General features: G+C 43.8%; 2 protein-coding genes across 2 annotated transcripts in view; both read left to right on the top strand.

Annotated features, from left to right (window-relative positions):
- On the top strand, window positions 1-12,725 carry SLC25A31 (solute carrier family 25 member 31). Its single transcript, XM_035112455.3, has 6 exons — window positions 1-340; window positions 4,313-4,440; window positions 7,794-7,911; window positions 8,313-8,467; window positions 10,278-10,403; window positions 12,365-12,725. The coding sequence occupies exons 1-6, from the start codon at window positions 124-126 to the stop codon at window positions 12,563-12,565; spliced, it is 945 nt and encodes a 314-aa protein (XP_034968346.1). The 5' UTR covers window positions 1-123; the 3' UTR covers window positions 12,566-12,725.
- A 9,706-nt stretch (window positions 12,726-22,431) lies between these two features.
- HSPA4L (heat shock protein family A (Hsp70) member 4 like) overlaps window positions 22,432-24,858 on the top strand; it is a 38,762-nt gene continuing 36,335 nt past the window's right edge. The window contains exon 1 of the mRNA XM_035111843.3: window positions 22,432-22,693. Coding sequence (XP_034967734.1) covers window positions 22,587-22,693 — 107 coding nt within the window. The 5' untranslated portion in view covers window positions 22,432-22,586. The remainder of the gene's footprint in view (window positions 22,694-24,858) is intronic.

The raw sequence follows: 24,858 nt of genomic DNA, 5'->3' as shown, positions 1-24,858 counted from the left end.
GGGGGAGGGGGACTCCATTGGCTCTTCCTGAGCAGTGGCAGTTAGAAGTGTTGCCTGGTGCTGGGGGATGCCACTTGGGGCCTCCATTTCCACCCAAACCCCTGTGCCCACCCAGTCGACAACATGCAGGCTGCAGAGGGGAAGCAGCTTTTCGACCCTGTCTCCTTCGGGAAAGACCTCATGATAGGTGGGGTGTCGGCAGCTATTTCCAAGACGGCAGTAGCGCCCATTGAGCGTGTGAAACTGCTGCTGCAGGTCCAGGGCTCATCCAAGCAGATCAGGGTTGACCAGCAGTACAAAGGCATGATAGACTGTTTTGTGCGCATCCCTCGGGAGCAAGGTACGTCTTCCCCAAAGAATAGGCCCTCCTTGAAGGGTTGGCGTGGTGTGAGAGCCACAAACATTGTCCCTTGTTTAAATTGTGCCTCAACTAAACGAAATAAGTGGCCTTGGAGGCAATTCTGTTGTGCCAACCCCCCCCCTCACCAGCTGCAATAAGAGGCTAATAATTCTGGCCTACTTTTTGAGGCGGTTGTAAAAGATTGTGGGGAAATGTAATATTAAGTTCTGTGAATACCTAGCACAAAACAAATACTTATTACTAATACTCTGAATACTCTCTCTGTGTGTGTGTGTGTGTGTTCTCCAAGGCAATATTGCAGCTTTTACATTTTCCCAATCTTTTTCCTTAAGGGCTGTGTGCTTCCAATGAGGCCTCACTTCTATATTCCTATATTGTTTTCATTCCAACCAAACAGTTGCACATGCTCCAGAGTACATAGTGCATAATATCCTTTTTACATCCTCCCACCACCCCCACCCCCAATTGTACAACTCTCCCATCACCTTCCTGGCTGCTTCCACAACGCCAGGTTTCCCTAATTCATACTGACCTATCTACACATGCAAAATTAATACAACATGCTCACATTTCAGCTAACAGGGAATATATTCACCCAGCAAGCAAGGATTTGTTCTGTAATATATACTCCTACTTTTCTAACCAACAGAAATACAAGACTCCCACTGCACAACACGTGCAGCTTGATCCTAGATACGTCTGCTTGGAACTAAGCCCCACTTAGTTCAGTGGGACTTACTCCCAGGTCATTGCGTAGAATAGAAACTTAAATTTGACATCCTGGAATAATAGTTGAAGATCTCATAGGTGGTTATCTTTCTCCAAATAATTATTATAACATTTTACACTGACCTGTGCCATGTATTTTTGTGCCGCTACTCTTATTGTGAATTCTAAGGGTGTTGTTGTTTTTTATAAAAATAAATTTTACAGTACGAATGTTCATATTTTTAAATTATAATTGTCAGTGTAAGCAGCTCTTTGTGTTTGCGGATTCCTATTACAGTGCTGCTTTGATTAAAAAGGTAAAGGGACCCCTGACCATTAGGTCCAGTCGTGACCGACTCTGGGGTTGCGCGCTCATCTCGCATTATTGGCCGAGGGAGCCGGCGTATAGCTTCCAGGTCATGTGGCCAGCATGACAAAGCTGCTTCTGGCAAACCAGAGCAGCACATGGAAACGCCGTTTACCTTCCCGCTGTAGCCTGTGCTTTCGAACTGCTAGGTTGGCAGGAGCTGGGACCAAGCAACGGGAGCTCACCCCGTCACAGGGATTCGAACCGCCGACCTTCTGATCAGCAAGCCCTAGGCTCAGTGGTTTAACCACAGCGCCACCTGGGTCCTGCTGCTTTGATTAGGAAAGTAGCAAATCTAAAACTACAAGTCCTCTAAACAACTTGTTCTAAGTACCTCCATATACCTTTAATTCAATAGGCATGAAATCTGTTTCCTTGCTGTGTGTATACAGTATAGTGTTAATGTGCACTAAATTTGTAGTTTAGCGTGCCTTCAATGTCTGTTTTACCAGCAAAATATTTAGCCTGGCTTATTTGGAGCCCACATCATGAAGCAAAGATTCTGAGCATTTTAGCTGCAGTCCTAAACCACTTTTATTAAGAAATGTTTTACGGAACTCAGCAGGACATACCAGAACAACCTGTGTAGAACTAGACTGTTAGTTTTTGGGTAGTAAGGTGATATAGGACAATACAAATATGTTATCCCTAAATGTGAAGTGGGCTTTTGGACCTAGTAAAGGAATATGTATCTTGAAGTTATTTCAAAACTTAATTGGCAGTTCATACCATGGATTGATGACTCTCAAACTGTGATACCTTTGTGCATTTAACATGAAACATTTGGTTCCCGTTTTAGAGTTATTTTACATGATAGAAGATGTTCTTCTGAGAATGAATGCCTGACGCATTTTATTGTCTTTGTTTAAACACTACAGATTGAAGGTTGTCATATTAAATGTTGGGCGCGAGCTAAAATTTGTTCTATAAGTTGAATGAAATATGGATTACCAACTGCTCAGACTTTTATGTCATTCAGTTACATAACTTTAATAAAATATGAACACAAAAATGAACATAATTATCTACTATTCTTCATCAAATGTTGAAAGTATGTCCTTCATTTATGGTCTGCTGAGCTACTGAATAAAACAGGAATCATGCCCTGCTTGCTCTTATTAGTAAAAACATTGGTTTTAACTTTTTTTCATAACTATCTTTTGCACTCCTGTCTTGGCAGCCACTGATCTTGGAAGCAATACTTTGCTTATCACTTTAAATTTAAATACAGTACTTTGTCCTGCAGTGTAAGCCGTCTCCTTACAACTTGTACTGAACTGCAATGGTCACAACAGTACAGATCTTTTATCTTACTGAAAGTTTGCAGAAGCCTTGTTTTCCATCAGAATATATAGTGTGCCCGTTATTGATTACCATTATTTACCTTGATGCCTGCAGATGCAACACTTGTCCATCCTTTGAGTACTTTTTGTCTTGAGCAGACCTTATAAAGGTACCCCTGACCATTAGGTTCAGTCGTGGATGACTGGGGTTACGCGCTCATCTCGCTCTATAGGCTGAGGGAGCCAGCTTTTGTCCGCAGACAGCTTCCGGGTCATGTGGCCAACATGACTAAGCCGCTTCTGGTGAAACCAGAGCAGTGCATGAAAACGGCGTTTACCTTCCCGCTGGAGCGGTACCTATTTATCTACTTGCACTTTGACGTGCTTTCGAACTGCTAGGTTGGCAGGAGCTGGGACCGAACAATGGGAGCTCACCCGACCTTCTGATCGGCAAGCCCCAGGCTCTGTGGTTTAACCCACAGCACCACCCGCGTCCTGAGCAGATCTTACTTGCATGTTAAACTCATTTTCCACTGATCTAAACTCATCCTGTAAAATTGCCCTCTTTGACCTCACCAAGATTCTCATATCTTTCCAATAATTATTCCTCCCTCCTCCCTCCAGTTAAATGGTGCTCACAAGCTTTTGTATTGCTTGGCTTCATGCTCCTTTTCAGCTCTCTTTACATTCCTTCAGTGAGACCTCGGCTTCTGGGGTCCTCAACATTTCCATTTGTCCCTTTGATCGACTTTTCCTGTTCTCAAATGCTGCTCTTATTTCCTCTTAAAATACATATGTAGTTTAATCCAGGTCTGCCTGTCTCCCTTTCTTTTGCCTCTTCAGATCTTCCTCAAAGCCTAGTTTTGCCTTCACTTTCCCCAGCTCTCAGCAAATCTCTTCCTCCAAAATAATTCCTTTTGTTGATCTAGTTTTTACTTAGTAAGGCACTAACACACTGCATCACCTGAGTCTTAGCAAGATCACTTGAGCCGGAACAGCACGGTGGTCAGAATGTCTAAAATAATTATTGTTTGGCTAATTCTAGTTATTTAAAATTTATGCATGTATGCCTCCAATGTACTGCAAACCAAGTCCACCACTCCTTATTAAAATGGGTTTAGTACCCCCTCTGGTGGTGAAAACATAACCTAAAAAACAGCTGTACTGTACTATCTTACTAAGACTAGGTTGTATATTTGATGGCGATCAAACACAGATTTAGCATGCTTTACCATCACAGTGTACTTTCTATTTCCTGCTGCTTATTTGCCAACTCTGGCTCTTTAAAGGATTAATAGCATCCAGCTTACTGCTATCGATGAGCTGAGCTTCTGTTTTTTCCAGGGTTTGCAACTTTCTCTGCTTTTTGAAAAATCAGTACTGAGTTGTTATAGGGAATTATAAGGAAGCTAGATGTAAGGTGAAAGAATTGGATGATCACTGCACATTGAACTCTCTATGGATTCACTTATTCCACAAGTTCCATTTCAAGCATATGAATAGGTCCAAGTTCAGTACACATAAACATGTAGTTATGCAACAGAAACAATTTAAGATCATGCCAACTGTACATTTTTAATCTTCTGTCCGTAGGATTTGCCAGCTTCTGGCGTGGCAATCTTGCCAATGTTATCCGGTACTTCCCAACTCAAGCCCTAAACTTTGCTTTTAAGGACAAATACAAGCAGATTTTCATGGCTGGAGTGGATAAAGAGAAACAGGTAAATGTGGTCTAACATTTTGTTTATTGCTGATGTGTCCCAAACCATTTTGCTTGGTCCAAACATGAAGAAATTGGGGTATCCTTTTGAATTATTAATAGTATACAGTACATTTCAATAGGTGGTGTATAGAAGAGGCATTGGAATTTGTATTTAAGAAAAAAAGCTAATGAATATGAGTAATTGTGTGAACTTCATTCCTGCTCTCCTCCCTACAAGTAGGCTAGTGCCCCAAAGTTACTGTGCACGCTCAGTCCTCATTGGGATATGTTGGAGTTTTAGCCTGCTAATAACCTCCATCTTGTTTGTGAATTGTGCTATTTGAGCAATGCAAGTCTGTACTCTGAAGAATGAGCTTATTAGTATAGGATGTTTCTACTTGAAGCTCAGTATCATGCTATTTACAAAGACATTCTTTATCTGAATTTATCTTTTAAAAAAGAAAGTCCAGCTGGTACTTTAAGCCAAAATGAAAAAACCAATTGCTCTTAGTAAGTGGAGCAAGCAATCCTCTCACTGATTCCTGGAGCTCTCCAAACCTGTTCAACTTGACCAGTCACATGGTATGCAGAGGCGTAAAGCAGCAGTTTTGAAATGGTTTTCTTTTAATAGTGCTGATGGTACTGACTGTTCCCCAGCTATGCTTTTTTGATCTGTAAAGGTAGATGCATGTATTTTCAAAGGACACCATCAGAGTGCAGAGCTGCCTCCTTCGAAAGGAATACTGAAAAGGCAGTCTTTAAGGGCAGGTTTACACATCGCTGTTGTTCATCACTCTGTGACTGCAGCATAACATGAAAATTTGTGCATGTGAAAGTGCCATTGCAAATCAAGCACTGTAAGTATATTTTTTAAAAAAGAAAAATCAGTGGAGACTGTTCACACATTCAGCAACAGGACTAGTTCAGATATTAGTTTGGGCTGCTGTCACTCACACACACACACACACACACACACACACACCCGGCAAAAAACAACAACACTCATGCACAGTAATGTGTGAGGCCGTGATTTCAACATCAAAGCAAAGTGAATTGGCATTGCACTTTACACAGGATTTTTAGGCACTGTTGCAGCTGTGGAAATTACTGCTGTCTGTTTCTGATTCATATCATTCCCATATGCATGGGAGTATTTCTTATGGAGCAAAATAAATGTGTGAATTGATCCCAAATGACAGGGATTTTGTGAACCAGCTTAAAGAGAGGAGCCAACCCTACTTGAACCTCTTCCCTAGCTACGCCTCCCCAGTCACGATTGGTACTATGAGCTGAGGTTTAGCAGGAACCTCAAGGTTTGCGACTTGGGGAGGCGGTCCAGGAGTGCTCTGCTGGGAGTCATGTAGGATTGTGGGTGCTGCACGCAGGCACACAAAGGGCGCCCTCCATTTTATGTGGAGAGCAGTCATTGTGAATCAGCCCTAACATTCCACAGTTTGAGAAGGGGGTCAAACAACATACAATTGCCTCAGGAATACAAAAAGGCTGTTATATGACATATAATATACTATATATGTATTTTGGGGACATCTTTTATTGCTATGTAATCTTTGTTTGATACTGTCATGGGATTTTTTAAAGCGATTTTTTTCTAACAAGCTGGTTCATTTTCTTTCCTCCCAGTGCCTTCTGCATTGCCAAAAACTTGTCATATAAAGCACCTGGTACCATTTCATAATTAAAACCACTTACAAATACCCTGCATTTGGATTTAATACCTTGCATTGCATGCTGATTTTCTGTCAGTATTACCGGTATATACCGGTAAATTCATATGTAAGCCATTTCAGTTTTAAAGCTCTTACTCTGAAAGAACATGAAATTCGTACCTTGTGATATAAATGCTCCAAAGGGTAAAATAGTTTTGATTTTTTTTATATTATCATACTGTTATATTTTCAAATAAATAGTTTCAACAATGTGTGTCTTGAATATTGAAGTTGTCATCTAGCTTTAGTTATTTGTGTGTAATAACTCCCATTGAAACTGTAAAGTTGTAAATGCCAGTGCCAAAAGATTCTGGGTGATATTTAACTAAGTTAAGGGTAAAGGTAAAGGGGCCCCTGACCATCAGGTCCAGTCGTGTCCGACTCTGGGGTTGCGGCGCTCATCTCACTCTATAGGCCGAGGGAGCCAGCGTTGTCTGCAGACAGCTTCCGGGTCATGTGGCCAGCATGACAAAGCTGCTTCTGGCGAACCAGAGCAGCGCACGGAAACGCCGTTTACCTTCCTGCTGGAGCGGTCCCTATTTATCTACTTACACTTTGATGTGCTTTCGAACTGCTATGTGGGCAGTAGCTGGGACCGAGCAACGGGAGCTCACCCCGTTGCAGGGATTCGAACCGCCGACCTTCTGATTAGCAAGCCCTAGACTCTGCGGTTTAACCCACAGCGCCACCTGGGTCCCTATAAGTTAAGGGTAGACCCGTTTAAATTAGGCCCATTAATTTTAATAGGTCTACTCTGATAAAACTCAGTGGACTACCACTCAACCTTCCCCCAAAATGTAAAGAAACCAAAAAAATCTTCCACTTCAAAACACAACCTTAACCTAGTTATTCAAAAATAACTTGTGGCACCAGAAATACTAAATAGTCCACTTCATCAGATGCATGAAGTGTTATCCTGAGTTACATATTTGTGTATAAATAGATACACACATGGGAAAGGGGAGAAGATAAACAATGTGGTCACAGGTAAATGAAATGCAGGAAGTACAGTGACAGTGATACCAGTAATTGCATAATTTAATGTGGTCAGTCATACAACAGTTGAGGATAACACAGACATCTTGGCATCGGTAAACCAATTATCATGAAGTGTAATATTTTTTTTAAAAAAAACTTTGTCCTGCTTCAAACTACAGGTTTGAGACTACACTGAACCTCTTGATGAATTATAATTCACTGGTTTCATCTTTCTTTCTCCCTTTGAAGTTCCTTTGTTACTCAATTTTCATGGCACAATTTGTGTTGGGATGGATTTTGTGAAAGAGCCTCAGGTTGTCTAAAATTTGTTTTACACACAAGCCAAGTTTCGCCACCAAGTCTTGAGTTTGGTGCGCCCTTTGCAACACAAGTTGTGGATTTTCTCATGGGAATTTGCAAGAAGAAACTCCATCTTGAATTCCCTCAACTAAAATGTTGCCGTCAAATCTTAAATTCCATAGAACACTGTTTATTTGCTTATATTCAAACGTCACCATTGGGAATGTAAAAAAAATCCCATAATTTCAGGCTTGTGTCATCGCACCATTGCTTCAGGTATTTGCATAAATAAATAAATAAATAAATAAATAAATATGGAGGGTTGTTACAACCCCTGTTTTTGAACTCAGCGCTTTTTCCTTTTCAGTTCTGGAGGTGGTTTGTTTCAAATCTGGCTTCTGGTGGAGCAGCTGGAGCAACTTCATTGTGTGTGGTATATCCATTAGACTTTGCACGGACCCGGTTAGGTGCAGACATTGGAAAAGGTAAGAGCTTCATCTTCATATTTTAAGGGTTGTGTGCTGAGACTGGCAGTTTGTGTTTCTGCTTTCTTTGTGGTGGTGCCCCAGTTTATGGAGCTCCCTTCCTAGAGATACACATTTGTTTCCCTCCATTAGCATCATTTTGATGTAATCGGGGGGGGGGGATTTCAACCCAACTGTTTAGTATGTGATGGGTAGTAGGTTTTCAGCAGCTGAAAATTGTTGCATTTATTTTGAAAAAATGTTTTTCATGATGTTTTACCTGTTGTATGGCTCCCTGGGCTCCTTTGGGAAGAAGGACATGATTAAAAAATGAATTAATAGTAATAGTTCCCCGGTTCATTATGAGGAGTGCTTAGAGCTAAAGTGCTCCCCTAGTTTTGTTATTTCTTCTTTCATTTTAGGTATGGCAGAGCGACAGTTCAAAGGCCTTGCTGACTGTATTACTAAAATTGCAAAAAAAGATGGCATTACTGGCCTATATCAAGGGTTTGGTGTTTCAGTACAGGGGATCATTGTATATCGGGCATCCTATTTTGGATGTTATGACACCATAAAAGTAAGTTTTCTGATCAAACTCACCCTTTCCCATTAAAAAAAAGGATTGTTTATTTGCCACCTTTATTATAGATGCATTTTACAGTATTTATCCTATCAGCTAAGATATTATTAATCCTATTGCGGAAACAGAGAGCTAAGACTTAAAGATAAAAGACATGCCCAATTTGGTTTGTATTCCTTTAGTTAGTTATTATTTTATAAATTTAATAAATCTACTACATCAGCGTTTCTCAACCGCTGTTCCGCGGCACAGTACTGTGCCGCCCGACGCTGGCTGGTGTGCCACGACGCCTGGCAGCCGCCAATCTTTCACGGGGCATTCCTCCCTGCAGGGAAAGAAAACAGGAGCAGCTTACTCGCATGTAAGCGGCTGCCGCTTGCTTTCCGTGCAGGAAGAGGGGACACGCGGGGCTTTCCTCCCTGCAGGGAAAGAATGCAGCAGCCGCTTACTCGCATGTAAGCAGCTACGGCTTTCTTTTCTTTCTTTCAGTCCAGGGAGAGGGGATGCACGGGGCTTTTCTCCCTCACGGGGCTTTTCTCCCTCACGGAGCTTTCCTCCCTCCTCCCTCGCGGAGCTTTCCTCCCTCCTCCGTGCAGGGAAATAAAGCGGCACCCGTTTACGCGCGTGTAAGCAACTGCCGGTTTATTTCCCTGCAGCTTCTTTCTTTCTCTCCCCACCCCCACTCGCCTCGGTGCCTGGAACAATAGAGTGCGAGTGGAGCCGGCTCTGGGCTGCGCTCCCTCCCCTTCTCCCTCTCTCCACCTCTCCTCCCCTCCCTCCAAATGAAATCTACCTTAGCATGCCTGCAAGTAAGTGCATTTAAACATCTGTGCATTTAAGCACTGCTGTCTCTCTTTTGGCTTCATTTACTGGTATTTAAAAAGCGGGGAGAGGAAGAGATACAGAATAAATTACAGTCATAATTATATAGTCAATATAGGGCGGCACAGAGTTAAATTTTTTAACTTTTTTAATAGTGGTGTGCCTCGTGATTTTTTTCCATGGAACAAGTGTGTCGTGGCCCAAAAAAGGTTGAGAAACACTGACCTAATGGTTGATGATAACACTTGTTTTAAAGCTAATTATTTCTACACATTTATTTGTCCCAATTTGCTAATTGGTTCCTGAAGCCCAGAGGTCTGATGTAATATGATGCTCCTTTGCTCACAATGGCTGCCCTGTTGATTTAAAATGAGAAAGCAAGTTGACCGTTAAATTGGGCAGCCCTTACAATCAAGATCTCAGTGTATTCATTGGACATGGGGGTGCTCCTATGTATGGATAAAACACTTTTTACTATTTAATTAATGTGACTCACAGATGAATCCTATGCATTTTTATTTAGAAGTAAATCTCTTGTGATTTCCTGCTGCAGAGACAGCTTTTAAGCTCTAAGAGGTGCTAACCAGGCTTCGGGACAGTCTCGTTCAGACTGCGAGAGATCTTGCAGGAGCCTCCCAAAGCCCGCATGAGACTCTGTCTTGTGTGTCTTTAATATGTGTGATATCAGCTGGCCAGCTGCCAAGCATGTAAGGCTTCAATCGCACAAGTTAAATGTGCATATGTTGCAATCTTAATTTGCCCCCCCAAAAAAAAAAATCATTTGGCTTGTTTGCCATGTGTAAAGCGTAAAACAAAAGGAGAAAAGAATATGCTTCCATTTACACTGACCATGTAAAATAATCCATTCAAAATACAATGCACTTAGGAAATTCTGAAGCAATATAACAATTTGACAGCATCTGTTTTTTCCATTTAGATTCTCAAGATACCCCAGTGAATTCTTATTTCTCTTTTCTCTTCTTAGGGAATGTTGCCAAATCCAAAAGAAACACCATTTATCGTATCTTTTGCAATAGCTCAAGCTGTGACTGTATTTTCTGGCATACTGTCATACCCCTTTGACACTGTCAGAAGACGCATGATGATGCAGGTAAACAACATATACTTGCTACTGTCTAAGCATGGGAGGCGTATCTAGAAGGGCAACTGGGCAGGGACGTAGCAAGGGGGGGAGTGGAGGGGGCGGCCCGCTCCCAGCTCCATCTTTTGGGGGCTGCGCAAGCAGCGGCGCCAGCACCCCGCTACGTAGTGTGCATGCTCAGTGTTACTACTTAGCGACGCATGCATCGTATGTAGCAGCGCTGAGCATGCACGCTATGTTGCGATGCCCCGTCCGCGGATGTGCGTCATATTTGCCGCTCCGGGTGCCCAAGCGGCTTCCTATGCCACTGCAACTGGGGTACAGTCCTGGGGGGGGATTCTAGGAGGGGAAATATTAAAAATTTCAAAGCTACACTCTTCTCCTGTCCCCCACTGACATCCTTCAATTTGCATTTGCAGAGGCTCCTGCAGCCATTTTTATCAATCAGCTAATTGCACAGCATAGCATATCACATATAACAAGTGCTATCACCAGGTCCCTCTCAGGCGGGGGGAGGGGCATTTCTCTGGGTATGTGGACCCTACATTTTGACCACAGATTTGTGTGGTTGCCCAGATGGCTTGTCAGAAACGTGCATTTGGCTGTTGATGTGCTGAGCAAACCAGATGATTTTGCTTTTGCATGATTTAATTTCAAAGCAGCAGTGTGTGTCTCAAAGCAGAGCCAGTGTGGTTCGTGCCAGAACCGGGTTCGTGTCTCCGCTCCTCCACATGCAGCTGCTTTGTGACCTTGGGCTAGTCACACTTCTTTGAAGTCTCTCAGCCCCACTCACCTCACAGAGTGTTTGTTGTGGGGGAGGAAGGGAAAGGAGAATGTTAGCCACTTTGAGACTCCTTCGGGTAGTGATAAAGCAGGATATCAAATCCAAACTACTACTACTACTCTTCTTCTTCTTCTTCTTCTTCTTCTTCTTCTTCTTCTTCTTCTTCTTCTTCTTCTTCCTTGTGTTAAGAGAAATACATTTATTTTTATTCTTTCCCTGTTGGGGGTAAGGGGGCAGTAACCATCCTGTTGTTGCCCTGTGGTGCAAAGAACTTAAGCTCTGTTGTGTGCTTTCTTGAAGGTCTGCTGTGTATTTCAGCAATGTGGGTCTGCCTGACTGCTGTTTTATTTGCAAAGAGAGAAACAATTTATGCAATTTTATGTAATCTTCCTTCTGGATTTTTTTTCAACATTAGAGACTTTTGAAAAGAAAGTATGCCAATTTGGAAGCAAGAGAAATTAATTTTTTATATCTTACAGATTTATATGGAATTCTATTTGACTCTCCCAATATAAATATCTATTTTTTAAAATAGATTAAGAAAATTAAATTCCCCAGTGTAAACATTTTGATGCAAGCACATTTTTAAAAATATCTATCAAAAAAACCATACTACCAACTTTGGGGATATCTAAACACGTCTAGATTGGTACTTGCTGATGTTGGGGGTGGGGGTGGGGAACCATGTGAAGTTCAGCGAAAAGGCAGTGAAGAACAATGTTCCAAAAATATGCTTCAGACATTATCCAAGAATCAGCATGCTACAAAACACCCTGAGGAATGACATGACCTTGTTTAACTCTGAAGCTTAAAAGAAACATCACAAGAAGATCACAGACTTGCTAAATTTAGCTGCAGAGAACTACTTCAGGGAAGCATTTACTCATTAAGGTGCTTATATTGAAACAGAGATAAAATTAGTGAGAGGTGTTTCTAGACTTTGTTGTTGTTTAGTCGTTTAGTCGTGTCCGACTCTTCGTGACCCCATGGACCATAGCACGCCAGGCACTCCTGTCTTGCACTGCCTCCCGAAACTATAAGTTTCTAGACTTATAGTTACAAAAATGTCTAATACTATATATCAGACCCTAGACTGAAAATTATAAAGAATACCAAATGCAAGATTAGTCTCTTGCCACATAGTAAGCATGTACATTTTCCAATCATCTGACTTTGTTTAACACAGAGTGGAGAGGCTGAACGTCAGTACAAAGGAACCATTGACTGCTTTTTCAAGATATACAACCAGGAAGGATTAAATGCCTTTTTTCGGGGAGCCTTTTCAAATGTACTTCGTGGGACAGGCGGCGCCTTGGTGTTGGTCCTATATGACAAAATTAAGGCATTTCTTAATATTGATCCATCAATAGGCGGATCAGCTGACTAAAGTCACTGATAATAGTCACCTGTGCCTACTGTTAAAGTGTCATTCATTATTATATGATGAGTACTGTAAGAACAATCAAAAGTTTTGCATGGGTCTGCTAATCATTTACACTAATGATTTGAAGGCAGCTAAAGCGTGATTTGTTTCCTTTCATAAAGAGTTGCATTTACTTGTTTTTGTGTGTGTGCATTCCTTTCGTTTTTTCACTTGTATTCGTTGTGTCACTCATTTTCACTCCCAAGTCAAAACTAAGGTTGCTGCTATTTTCATCTATTTTCATCTAACAATTGGGCAACTTACAGTGACAAAGCCATGTTGAGTTCACGAATGATCTGAGGTTGGAACCCATGAGGCAAGGTCAGCATCAGCATCACTAGAGAGCATTGGGGAACATGCAGCCCTCCAGATGTCCAAATTTTCTTCAGTCCAAACCAGCATGACCAATGATCAGAGATAATGGGAGTTGTAGTCCCACAACATCTGGAGGGCCACAGATTCCCTATCCATGCACCAGATTTTAGATTTTTTTTAATTAGTGCAATCAGAAATGAGGTGCTTTCCTGACAAGACAAACATCCGTCTGTTTTTATGAGGCAGTTTAATATCCACAGCCATTAAGGTAGCAGAGCTCTTGCAAAAGTTGTAATTTTCAAATCTTTAACTCCATGCTAATCCCTTCCAAGTTAATAGAATTACTCTGGTGTAAATTACAGAAATGTGGAGGAAAGCAAATGGCTATGAATAGATGTAGCTTATGGTACTTACTAGACAGCTTACTTGCATACGTATTTATAGCACTTCTAGCCGGCCTTTTGCCAAATAGCCTTAAGGCAGCTAACAATGTGAAGTAGTAAAATGCAATAAACATAACAACAAGAGATAGCTAACTAAAACAGCAGATAAAACAATAAAGAGGGTAATTAGCTCAGATAAAGACAACATAAACAGAAATGAGAATAAACTATGAGTCATTAAAGGCACAAAGAACAGGAAAAACTTCACCTGACACTTAAAAGATTACAAAGAAGGTGCCAGGAAGATATGCCTGAGAAGGGAGTTGCCCTTCTCTCCAGTAGCCACATGCCTACTGTGGTTGGGCCCCCAAAAGAAGGGCCTTGAAAAAGATCTGTCTGGTTCATGTGGAAGAAGACCGTCCTTTAGATATCCCTGCCACAGAGTATAAAGAGCTAAAACAGGTCTTTGAATTTAGCAAAGTGAATTTAGCAAAGTGGGAGCCAGTGAAAAATCTATTCATACTGGAGTGATGTATGCTTAGCAGTTAGCTTCAGTAAATAGTCTAGAGATAGTTACAGGTACCGGTAGGTAGCCGTGTTGGTCTGACGTACAGGGTTGCAAGCTGAATGGCTGACTTCCACCACCTTGAAATAGAAAATTAAGGAAGAAAAAAATCTTCTCATTCAACAGATGGTGGGAGTGTGTTAATTCTTATACTACTAGCCAACAAGCTTGCAGGAGAATCCTTTCCCCTAGTGTCCTTTCACGCTTGCAGAATAAACCTGCGGCAATAACAGATGCTCAATTGGCAGCACCCTGAAAGCATGTTTCAGAGAGGACAAAACTACAGTCGTTTCAGTACAGTGGTACCTCGGTTTATGAACACAATTGGTTCCGGAAGTCTGTTCATAAACTGAAGCGTTCATAAACTGAAGCGAACTTTCCCATTGAAAGTAATGGAAAGTGGATTAATCCGTTCCAGACGGGTCCGCAGAGTACTCGACCTGAAGCGTACTTAACCCAAAGCATGGGTGTAATTGGTTCCGGAAGTCTGTTCATAAACTGAAGCGTTCATAATCTGAAGCAAACTTTCCCATTGAAAGTAATGGAAAGTGAATTAATCCGTTCCAGATGGGTCTGCAGCGTTCATAAACCGAAAATTCATAAACTGAGGTGTTCATAAACCGAGGTTCCACTGTATACCACGTTTCCATATGCCTACTTTCAGAGGATGCCCAAAAGACATGGTGCTGCCTTCAGTTCAACCAAAAACTATGGCATGGCCAGAAGGCTGGTTGAGTGTGTGAGGAGGCACTGAGTAGGGGTAGGCTATGGCATGAGGATCAGTTGTGGGCCCTGGTCCACCATTTAAGAATCTGGATGCCCAGATTCCCTTTCCCTCCATCTCCTCTGAAAAATCCCTCCCTGCCTACCTTTGTGGACCTTAGGAAGTATTTTTTTAAAATCTCATGTAAGCCATAACACTTCAGTGGCAACCTTTATAGGACGTTGGAGGAGAGAAGGAACCACAAAATATCAGAGCAGCAGTAATACGTTGATGCAATAGCGTGACCACCATTAAGGGCAAAAGGTCCAGAAATTCAACAGGGTGGTTACCATGGCAACACACCCAAAGCCTACTTGTTTTGCTTGGGAATGAATTGTATATGAGCATACAAGGTGTTATGTTCAGTGGTTTGTTTTTCATAAGCACTGCTACTCAGTTGTGGCTCTTATGGGAGGCAATAATGTTTGGAACTGAATATGCTGGTAAAATGATTTACAGCCTGCTGCACAGGGATGAGGTTGCAAGGCACATTACACCTATAGTGTTCCCTAGTGAAGCCCTCAGAAAGGCAGCTCATCTCACAGAATAGGCTGTATTTGTCAAGAGATAAGAACATTTGTTTTTCTATGTAGGGCAGCCTTTAAATGCGCTTTCACATTAACAGTGTAGATTTTCCTACTTTAGAAGAGGAGAATGCAATTTCATTTGCTTGTGCATTTATAACATTTTATTGGTAACTTTTTAAAAAAGTGTATGAATAAGTGTAAATGTTGTTGGCATCCGTATTTCTCGAGAGACAATGAAGTGCACCTCCGGCCATGAAATCAAACCTCTGTGTTAGCAGTACCAAAGTGACCTTGAGGTGCAAGCCTGTGTATGGAGGTTCTGGGGTGCCGAGACAATAAGACCCACATCTTGGCCTCACTGATGTGGTTTAAAGGAAAGCAGAGCAATACATTTGGCACCAGCTGGGCTGCAGGAGTTGCCAGAAGAAGACATAGAAGGTGCCATCCAACAGTCTTAGGGGCTCCACTCCAATTTATGTAGGGTTTACTCCTTAGTGTTTTCTTCTCCTGAAGATGTTCCGCAAGGCAGCAGAGGTTTAGGATCAGAGTTTTCCTTCTCTTAGATGGGCTACCCTCCCAGGTTAATGAACCCCATCTGTCCCTCACTTGTCTCTGCAGCACGTGCAGAAACTGTCTTTGTCATTGGACCCACTATTGGTCTCATCTGCTCAATCTGCTGGAGATTGCCACATGCAGAGGGAAGTTCCTAATTCATCCAGGGTTTGAGACCCATCGGCTACCCTCCCTTGGTTTAGCCCCCAAACTGCGGCCCTCCAGATGTTTTGGCCTACAACTCCCATGATCCCTAGCTAACAGGACCAGTGGTCAGGGAAGATAGGAATTGTAGTCCAAAACATCTGGAGGGCCAAAGTTTGGGGATGCCTGGTTTAGCCAGCCAATCTAAGCCATTCTCAGGGTGTGGCCACTGCCACACACTGACAGCGTCCAGGAGCCACTGCTGAGAGCTGAGGTGGAGAAGAAAGGTGGACAAATTATCCCAGATGTGTCTCCCACCAGAGGTACTACCCCTCCTTTAACACCCCATGCACCTTATGTGTAAATACACAATTAGTATTTATGACCAAGTAATCTTCTATAATTCCTGGACTGTCCTAGGGAAATTGGGACACTTGGAGGGTATGTGAACAGCCAGCACAGATCATGGGCTGGAAGTGCCTGATGGAGCTGGGTTGAAATTAACTGCTTCACAGCTCTCCCACTGAGGAAGTTTGATGGAATGGCTGCCCTAGATGACACCTGAGGGGGAAGAAACCTGATGGTGCTGGCCTATGTCTATAGCACGGGTGTCAAACACAAAGGCCCGGGGGCCAAATCCGGCCCGCCAGACCTCGTCATGTGGCCCGCCGAGCGCCCCAGCCAGCGGGACCCAGCGGCGCCGCGCCAACAAAGTGCCGACAAACAGCTGGGGCCGGGGGGGCGTAGAAAGGCGGCCGGAGCAGTGCCGCACAGAGAGTCCCGAGCCTCTGGGACGCAGCAGTGCTCTGTAGCACTTTGAATCCTCCTCCTGCCACGGCTCGGCGCCTGGAAACGGCTGCTGCTGCTGCTGCAGCACAGACAAAGCACCCAGCAGCACCGCGTGGAGGAGGAGGAGGATTCAAAGTGCTACAGAGCACTGCTGTGTCCCAGAGGCTCGGGACTCTCCACACGGCGCTGCCGGGCACCGACCCGGCAAGCCGCCTCCTCCTCCTCCTCTTGCCTCACCTCCTCCTCCTGCCGCGGCTCAGCCTCATGAACGTGAGCTCAGCAGTGGCTCAGCCTCACGAACGTGCAACTCTGAGGCTTTACGCACTTCTCCTAAAACGGACACCTGCTGCCTCACGCTGCAAGGGAAATGCTTTTCGCCCCTGGGTCCCTTCGCGCTCTTTTCTGGCGCTGAATCAAGGCGGCGACCCCCCTTCCCTTTCTTTCTTCCTCTCTCTCGTTCTTATTCTTTCTTTCCCTCTCCTTCCTTCCTTCTTTATCTCTGTCTTCTCTCCCTCTTTCTTTTTCTTTCCTTCTTTATTCCTTCTTTCCTACTCTTCTTTCTCTCACCTCTTTCCTTCCTCTCTCCCTCCTGCTCCCTCTTTTCTTTCTTTCTTCCTCCCTCCCTCCCTCTCCCTCTCCCTCTCCCTCTCCTCAGAAACATAGGATGCTGCTTTATACTTCTGGCCCTTAAACCCTGGAACCAGGAGAGCAGCTCCAGTGAGTCAACCTCAGCCAGTCCCTTTGGTGAAGGGTGGTGGCTCACTGGCAGAACATCTGTCCTGCATGCAGAAGGACCCCAGCATCTCCAGGTACTAGTAGCTCTGCAAAGGTCCTGCATGAAACCCTAGCAAGCCTCCACCACCCAGTGCAGTTACCAAAAATCATTTTTCAATAAATTGTACAATAATTGTACATTTGAATATCTACTTGCCATTATTCTGACTATGTTTCTGCTTTCAGAGCTAGTTATTACTTACATTATTACAAAAACAGTAATAATTGAATGCAGTGACAATAATTTATGATAATAAAGAGTGGACACATAGTCCTACAGATACAACCGGCCCTTTGAGGGTGACCAAACTGCTTATGCGGCCCCCGATGAATTTGAGTTTGACACCCCTGGTCTATAGTGAAACAGTGGTATTTCACTATAGACTAGAAAGAAGGGGTTGGATCAAGGAAACAATAGGAAGAAAAACGGATACAGTACTTAGATAATTCTTCATGACTCCTCCCATTGAGATCAACTAGAAACTCTCAAGCAGGCAGGACCCGCTTACCGGAACACTTCCAATTAGCACTGGAAAAGACATTTGCTAAAATAAGACTTGTGAATAAACATGACAGAAATACCTTTTTCATGGATAAGAGCATTAAGTGCTGCATTGAACCTCCATTTTCATTCAGTTTCCACCTGATTATGAAGAAGCAATGCCTCAACAGTTGTAAAAAGAGCTTTAGTCCGTGAGCAACCTGGTGCAAGAAATATTATCACCAAAAATGTATCTAGAAAATGACAAATACAAGTAAGATACCCAGCTACAGTACCTATGATGGTCCCTAAAGCAATGCTTTTGGGGAAACTCTCAGCATCACGTGGCTGCCTCTCCCAACATGACATTTTGTGGTGAGCTTAGCCTCTTTATTCCCTTCCTGGCACTTTTCATATACATCTATAAATCTGTAAACACTGCATTTTAATTTTATTCAGTGCAGCAACACTTAGAGGCCACTTTAGTCAATTGACATATGTATCGGAAAAGAGAAAATAATGATTTAATGATGAAAATCTGGTGACTACTCCTTTAATCACTTCTTGATTTCAGGCCTGATCATTCAGTATTCGGTTTGCAATGCAGTACAAGATAGTACTGGAAGTAAAACCTCTTCCTTTGATGCAGAGGGCATGTTTTACAGAAATCCCTCTGACACATGCCCTGACTAGTAATCTTTGCTTTGCCAGATCACCAGGTGTGGAAATTTCTTCTCTCTCTCTCTCTCTCTCTCTCTCTCTCTCTCTCTCTCTCTCTAGTTTACATTTTTAATTGTTTTTTTCACAATAGATTTCTATGACATAGTTGCTTGTGACATACTCTGGATGACACAGGAACATTTAAGCAATGCAGTTGCCATTAGAAAACTGTACAGTATAGTGGATTATTCTGAGACCACATTGGATTTCTGGGTCTTCAAGACTCCCTTTTACTTTTCTATAGTGCTGGGGATTGTAGTCCCAAACCTCTGCTTTAGAGCAGGCACCCCCAAACTTCGGCCCTCCAGATGTTTTGGACTACAATTCCCATCTTCCCTGACCACTGGTCCTGTTAGCTAGGGATCATGGGAGTTGTAGGCCAAAACATCGGGAGGGCCGCAGTTTGGGGATGCCTGCTCCAGAGTGTCACTACCCTAGGCTCTCTTTGAGCATAATGGTAAATCAAAATGCCAGCTCCACTTCCAGGTCCCTCTTTGAGTGTTGCTGCACCACCACGACCAGGTGCACCACCTTGCCCCCGTGGCAGAGGGTGCCTGGGGGTGTGCTGATGTCACACACGCCCGCCCCGTGGCATGCATGTGCCGCTGAGTAGAACTTGGGGGGCAGCGCCTTCACTGAAAATTTGTGGGTGCCTAGGCCCAACAGCCCCAGATAGATGGCACCTATGACCACTCCCAAGTGAGCCTGAGATGGCCCACCAGGGTAAGAGAGGGCCCAGCAGAGGGCATTTGCCCAGACCTCCAAAAAACCGCCATTATTTTTAGTCAGAGTTGACAGAGCTGGGCTAGATTGCCCAATACTGTAGTCTGACTCAATAGAATGCAGCTTTATTACATTCACATATTGTAACTGTCGGCACTGTGTGAAGGGCCTGGTGAAGGGCAGGTAATTTTTAAAAATAAAGTAAATTAAATACATAGTCCATCAGTTACAAATGGGAGTAGGGTTTGTGTGTGCATAGAGCAATTACCAGAAACATACATTTTTTATGATTCTGGCCTGAATAGCTGTAAAAGGGCAAGTGCTTGTCTGGTCCTGCTGTCAGGAAGAGACCACGCTGTGATTAATCAGGGCATGTGTAGAGAACCTTTGGCCCTCCAGATGGTGTTGAACTACAACTCCCATATGTCCCCAATGACCAGGGATGATGGAAGTTGTGGTTCAGTAACATCTGGAGGGCCAGAGGTTCCCCATACCTGAATTAGGGAAACCATAATAAGCAAATACTTCTGCTACTATGACAGCAGTGAACCTTGAACATTCCTTATTCTGCATTCCTTTGGCTGCTTACCTAACAGTGTTGGAAGATTCTAAAGGGTGTGGAATCAATAGAACAAAACTGCCCTCAACCTCTAAGTGATGTGGGATTCAGGTCTCCTTGATCAGAAGAGTGCTATGCAAAGTCCTGAAGTTATAACATATAGACAAGGAAGGTGATGACTGAAATAAAACTACAGCTGAAATACCTTTCTGGTTTGCCCATTGCAAAGGTTATTCCCTCCCCCCCTGCAAAGACAGTCTAGTTCATGAGGCAGTGATACACTTCGTGTGTCAGAATGTTACCATGTTTCATGTCACAATGGTATGACATCTTCCCCAAAATACATCACAGAAGTTTTTGATAAGATCTGTAAGATTTCTGAGCGATCTTTGCTGCTCCCGTATTGAGGATGGAGGTTGAGTGTAAACAATCTAGAGATTAATTGATTGGATAATCTTCTATAAATTTTTATTATTGTCCAATTAATTTTTACTATTGGCCAGGTGTCTTTTTATAACAAAACAAAACATCATATTTGTTTAGCCTCTTATCATTGGAATTTAGCTTTCATTAATATCTAGCAGTGCTGGTGCATGTAGTGAGTTCAGGGTTTACATGTATAAATTAATTCATCACTGAGAATCAGGGCAATGTGCTTTTCTGTAGTGCGAAGATGTTCGTTTTTATACCATTCTTCTTAAAAGTCATTGTTGGCGTTTTTAAAAAAAAGTGATTTTATTGTAAATATGTAGCAAAATACACAACAATTAAAAACAGTAATAACAACATATTTCCCCTTCCCCCTTTCTTGTATTACCTTTTAATTGAAATACAGGTACCGTACTTCCTTCCACTGCCTTGCAACATGTTTATGCTGTTTAATAATGGGAAAACCCTTTCATGTCTTCAGATTTACAATCGGAAGAATAATATTTAACACCCACATGAAATAAGATCTGCTGAGCTATGTCAATCTGTGTAATTACAGAAAATGATAAGTTAATAAGCAATCATGGTTTAATCAAATGACTCACTGAGCTTCAAGTCCTCAAGGACTTATGTCACAGTTGTCCTGTTGAAATTTCCAGGACTACCATAGCTGCCAAGTTTTCCCTTTTCTCACGAGGAAGCCTATTCAGCATAAGGGAATTTCCCTTAAAAAAAGAGAGAACTTGGCAGCTATGGGACTACTCTGGGGTGGAGACTAGGAGTCATAGGGTGTGACCACATTTCCATTTACTGTGGCTCCAGTGCACTCCCAACACCGGATTTTTAAGCTGAGTTCACATGTTAGACCCAATCCATTTGTATCCTGTAGCTTTTGGAGAAAGGCTCCTCTTCCATATGCGTTTTCCTCAGACGAGCTTCAGTGTGATTTGAAAATGGAAGCCACAATCGGTGTGAACAGTTCAGGATACTTGCACACAAATAATGGCACGTGCTTCACGGACTTGGGTGTTTGGCGCAGGAAAAGCAAAGAAGACACACCCAGCCGGCTGTGGTGTGAACAGAAGAAGGAAGTAAATTGGAAATACAGCAGTGGGAAATAACCTCATAGCGTTTCAAGCAGAACTGCATATAAAAAAGGAGTCCAGGAAGCTGGACTGGATATAAATAAGAAACGAGGCAGGTAAGGGCAATGGTGGAGCAGCATCCCATCTGCTCTAACAAACCAACCTCCACTGTCATTCCCTGACATGGGTGTAGCCAAGGGAGCACAGGGGGAACCAGCTGCCCCCCCCCAACCACAAAAAATATTGAAAAGCATTGAAAGTACTCAATTAACAGGTTCTGCCCCCCCAACCAAAGCACGCCCCCCATAATGTCCCCTTTTGAGGAGGCATATTTATCCATGATTTCTCAAAAAAAAAAAAAAGCTCGATCCTAGCTGTGCCCATATTGAAGTGAACTGTTTTCACTAGAAACCTCATCAGTGCCACTCCATAAATGTTTCTGGTCATTGTAAATTGTAGGCCAAAGGCTTCACACCATAATGTATACTTTGCATAGCAACTGCCACCTCCACCCTGTCCCCTGACTAACAACCATGTTTTTCCAAGATGCAAAATTTAATTATTACTATTTTGTAAGTAATATATATATATATATTTGGACAATAGGAACATTTAACATCTGTTTGCTTATGCAATACGATTGAGTTGTAGTGTTTCTCTTAGTGTTTCTGCTGGCTGGGCCGGTCTCTGTCATGTTAGGCCACTCCCAGAAATACTTTTCCCCAGGTCACACGTTCCTACCGCGCGACCAAACCACATTAACAGCAGCAGCAGTACTGACCTCTGGCCACAAGATGGCGACCGAAGCCGCCGCCCCCCCGCGCGCGCTCCCTCCCTCCGCTGCTCACCTTGCCCCCTTTCCAGATCTTTCTCGAACTCGGGGAGGCTTGCCGGAGAGCCTGTGCGGAAAGAGCCGATGCCGCAGCCCGAGTTTCGCGGCTTCCCCGCTTGGCGGTGTCGCGCGCGCGTGGGCGCGCGTGCGCAGAGGCGAGGAAGTGCCGGTTGGTGGCTGTTGCTCCGCAGTGAGCGAGAAGAGAGCGAGCGAGGCGCGCGAGGAACCGCGTCGCAGCAACAGCCGCAGCCGACAGCAGCGCCCGCCCGACAGGCACCGCCGCCACAGCAGCGGGCAAGGGGTGGGGGGAGAGAGGAAGAAAGGGGACCGCACCCGGCGCAGCCATGTCTGTGGTGGGCATCGACCTGGGCTTCCAGAACTGCTACATCGCGGTGGCGAGGAGCGGCGGCATCGAGACCATCGCCAACGAGTACAGCGACCGCTGCACCCCGTGAGTAACCGGCCTTCTCCTTCTCGCCGCCGTCGGCCTCCCAAGCGTCATTTGGTTGCGGGCGCTTCTTAGGCCCAGAGAAGGAAAGCAGCCCCCTCCAACTATCGCTCCCGGCACGCTCTCCTCCCCCCCCCCAAAAAAAATAACTACCGGCTTCCTCACCTTACGCAGCAACTACCGGCCGTCTCCACAACGCATAATGAGCTTCGAATGAGAAACGGCCGGGCGCCGGTGTCTCTCCTCTCTCTCCTTCAGCCGCCGCCCGCGACGGCCGGGCGCCTCCATTTTCATTCATGTACCCCTTGCTCTCTTCGCCGCACCCCCGTCCTTTTAATTCCCCCCCTCTCCTCCCCCTCCCAAGGATTGATTGCATTCATCTCGCTTAAATTGGTGACACTCCGCACCCCTCATTCTCCGCAAGAGAGCGGTCTGGGGGTTTTTTTAACCTCCGAAATTAATCACGTCTCTCCCCCCCCCCTCTTTACTAAGATGACAGGTCTGGATCTCCTTCAGCCTTTAAGGGCTTGGAACCCACTTTTAGCCTCAACCTACTTACTGTTTTAGAAACCGTGCTTATATCTTTCCTTGGAGGGGGGGGGTCTTTTGCCATCTCATCGTACTTCTGAATTTTCCTTCTTTTTGAAAACAATCCCCCTCTCCATTTTTTTTTTTAAATGGTAGAAGTATTGGTGTGCAACTCAGTCGCAGATCACAACCCTGTGGTTGGAAACCTGTGTAGTGCAGGTTACAGCATCAAATAATCCCGAGGGAATTATTTCGTGCATTACTCAGTGTTCTGTTCTTTTCGGAAGCTCTTCACTATACGACTTACTTAAGTTTGGACAGGGGGGGGGAGAGTAAAGCATTTTCCTACTTGGTAAATAACCCCAAGGTTTCAATGTTGACACAATCTTTCCAGAAGCTTGGAAGGTGGCTATAATGCTTTACATGAACAAAATAAAATACTCAGTTTAGGGGTAATTCTGATTGCAGTGATGTGCAACATTTACAGTCCACCCTCAGAATTCACCATATTGGAGTTGTGTGGATAAAAAGGAAAGGCAGGATAGAAGGGATAAAAGTTGACGCAGCTCTTCTTCTCTTTTTACACTCCACACCTTTCTGTCTGACCTGTTACTACTTGTTCAGTTGCCTCACCTGGGTGTAGGGCATGGAAGGTGATGTCAGTGAAGAGTTGGTGTGCTGTACATATAATAACAGAGTATGCAAGAGTAGGTGGAGATTCCTCATTCTCCCTTGTTTCCATGGGTTACAGCCTGAAGCGGTAAATGAGCACTATCTCTGTGTAGTTATTCTAGCACAAACTAGGAATTCGCATAACAAAAAGCAGGGGATACCGTGTTTCCCCTTTTTTAAGACACCGTCTTATAACTTTTTTCCCTCAAAAAAACACACAGTGGCTTATTTTCAGGGGGTGTCTTTTTTTTAAAAAAAAGTGCTGGTACAACTGGGACCCACTGGCTCAGGACGCTCAGTGCTCTCTTCTGCACATTGCTGGGCGCGTTGTTGGCGCTGCCAGTTCCGAGCGCCTGCAGGGTGGGGTGGGGGTGGCAGTGCTTTAAACCCCCAACCCTGTAGAAAGCAATGGAAGTTATGGACCGTAACAATCCTTAAGAGGCGCAGGTCTTTAAAAACCCCTGGTATCACCCTTGAAGCACAGCCTTCCAAAGTCAGGGGGGAAGAGGTCTGTTTAGACAAAGGAAAGGATCGGGGGTGATTCTGCGCCCTGGGACCCACAGAACTACTTTAAAAATCCCAACCTGGGGGGGGGGGTCAAATAGTGAAGCCCCATAGCCCTGTAGCAACAGAAGGCACATTCTGAAGCACCCGAGCTGTTCGGTTCCATAAAAAAATCCAGGAATTGTAAAATTAACAACAATAATGGGGGGGCACTCTATCCAAAGAGTTAAGAAGGAATGGGAAAGTGTTGAGTTATATATGGAAAAATATGGAAAGTTAGTTAAAGATAAAAAATAAATAATTATCGCAAGGGAAAAAATAACATCATAAAGGGTAATAATATTAAATATAAAATAGACAACACAACAGAAAAAGCAAGTATATGACTAAATGAGATCGCACAGGAGTGAGGGAAGTGGGGAGAGAGGGAGGGGGGTAAGGAATGGAAGGAGGCAATGGTTGGA

The sequence above is a fragment of the Zootoca vivipara genome, chromosome Z1 (assembly GCF_965207765.1).
Source record: "Zootoca vivipara chromosome Z1, rZooViv2.hap1.1, whole genome shotgun sequence".
Lineage (NCBI taxonomy): Eukaryota > Metazoa > Chordata > Lepidosauria > Squamata > Lacertidae > Zootoca > Zootoca vivipara.
The sequence above is the reverse complement of the archived record's forward strand: the minus strand, read 5'-3'. Positions and strand labels throughout refer to the sequence as shown.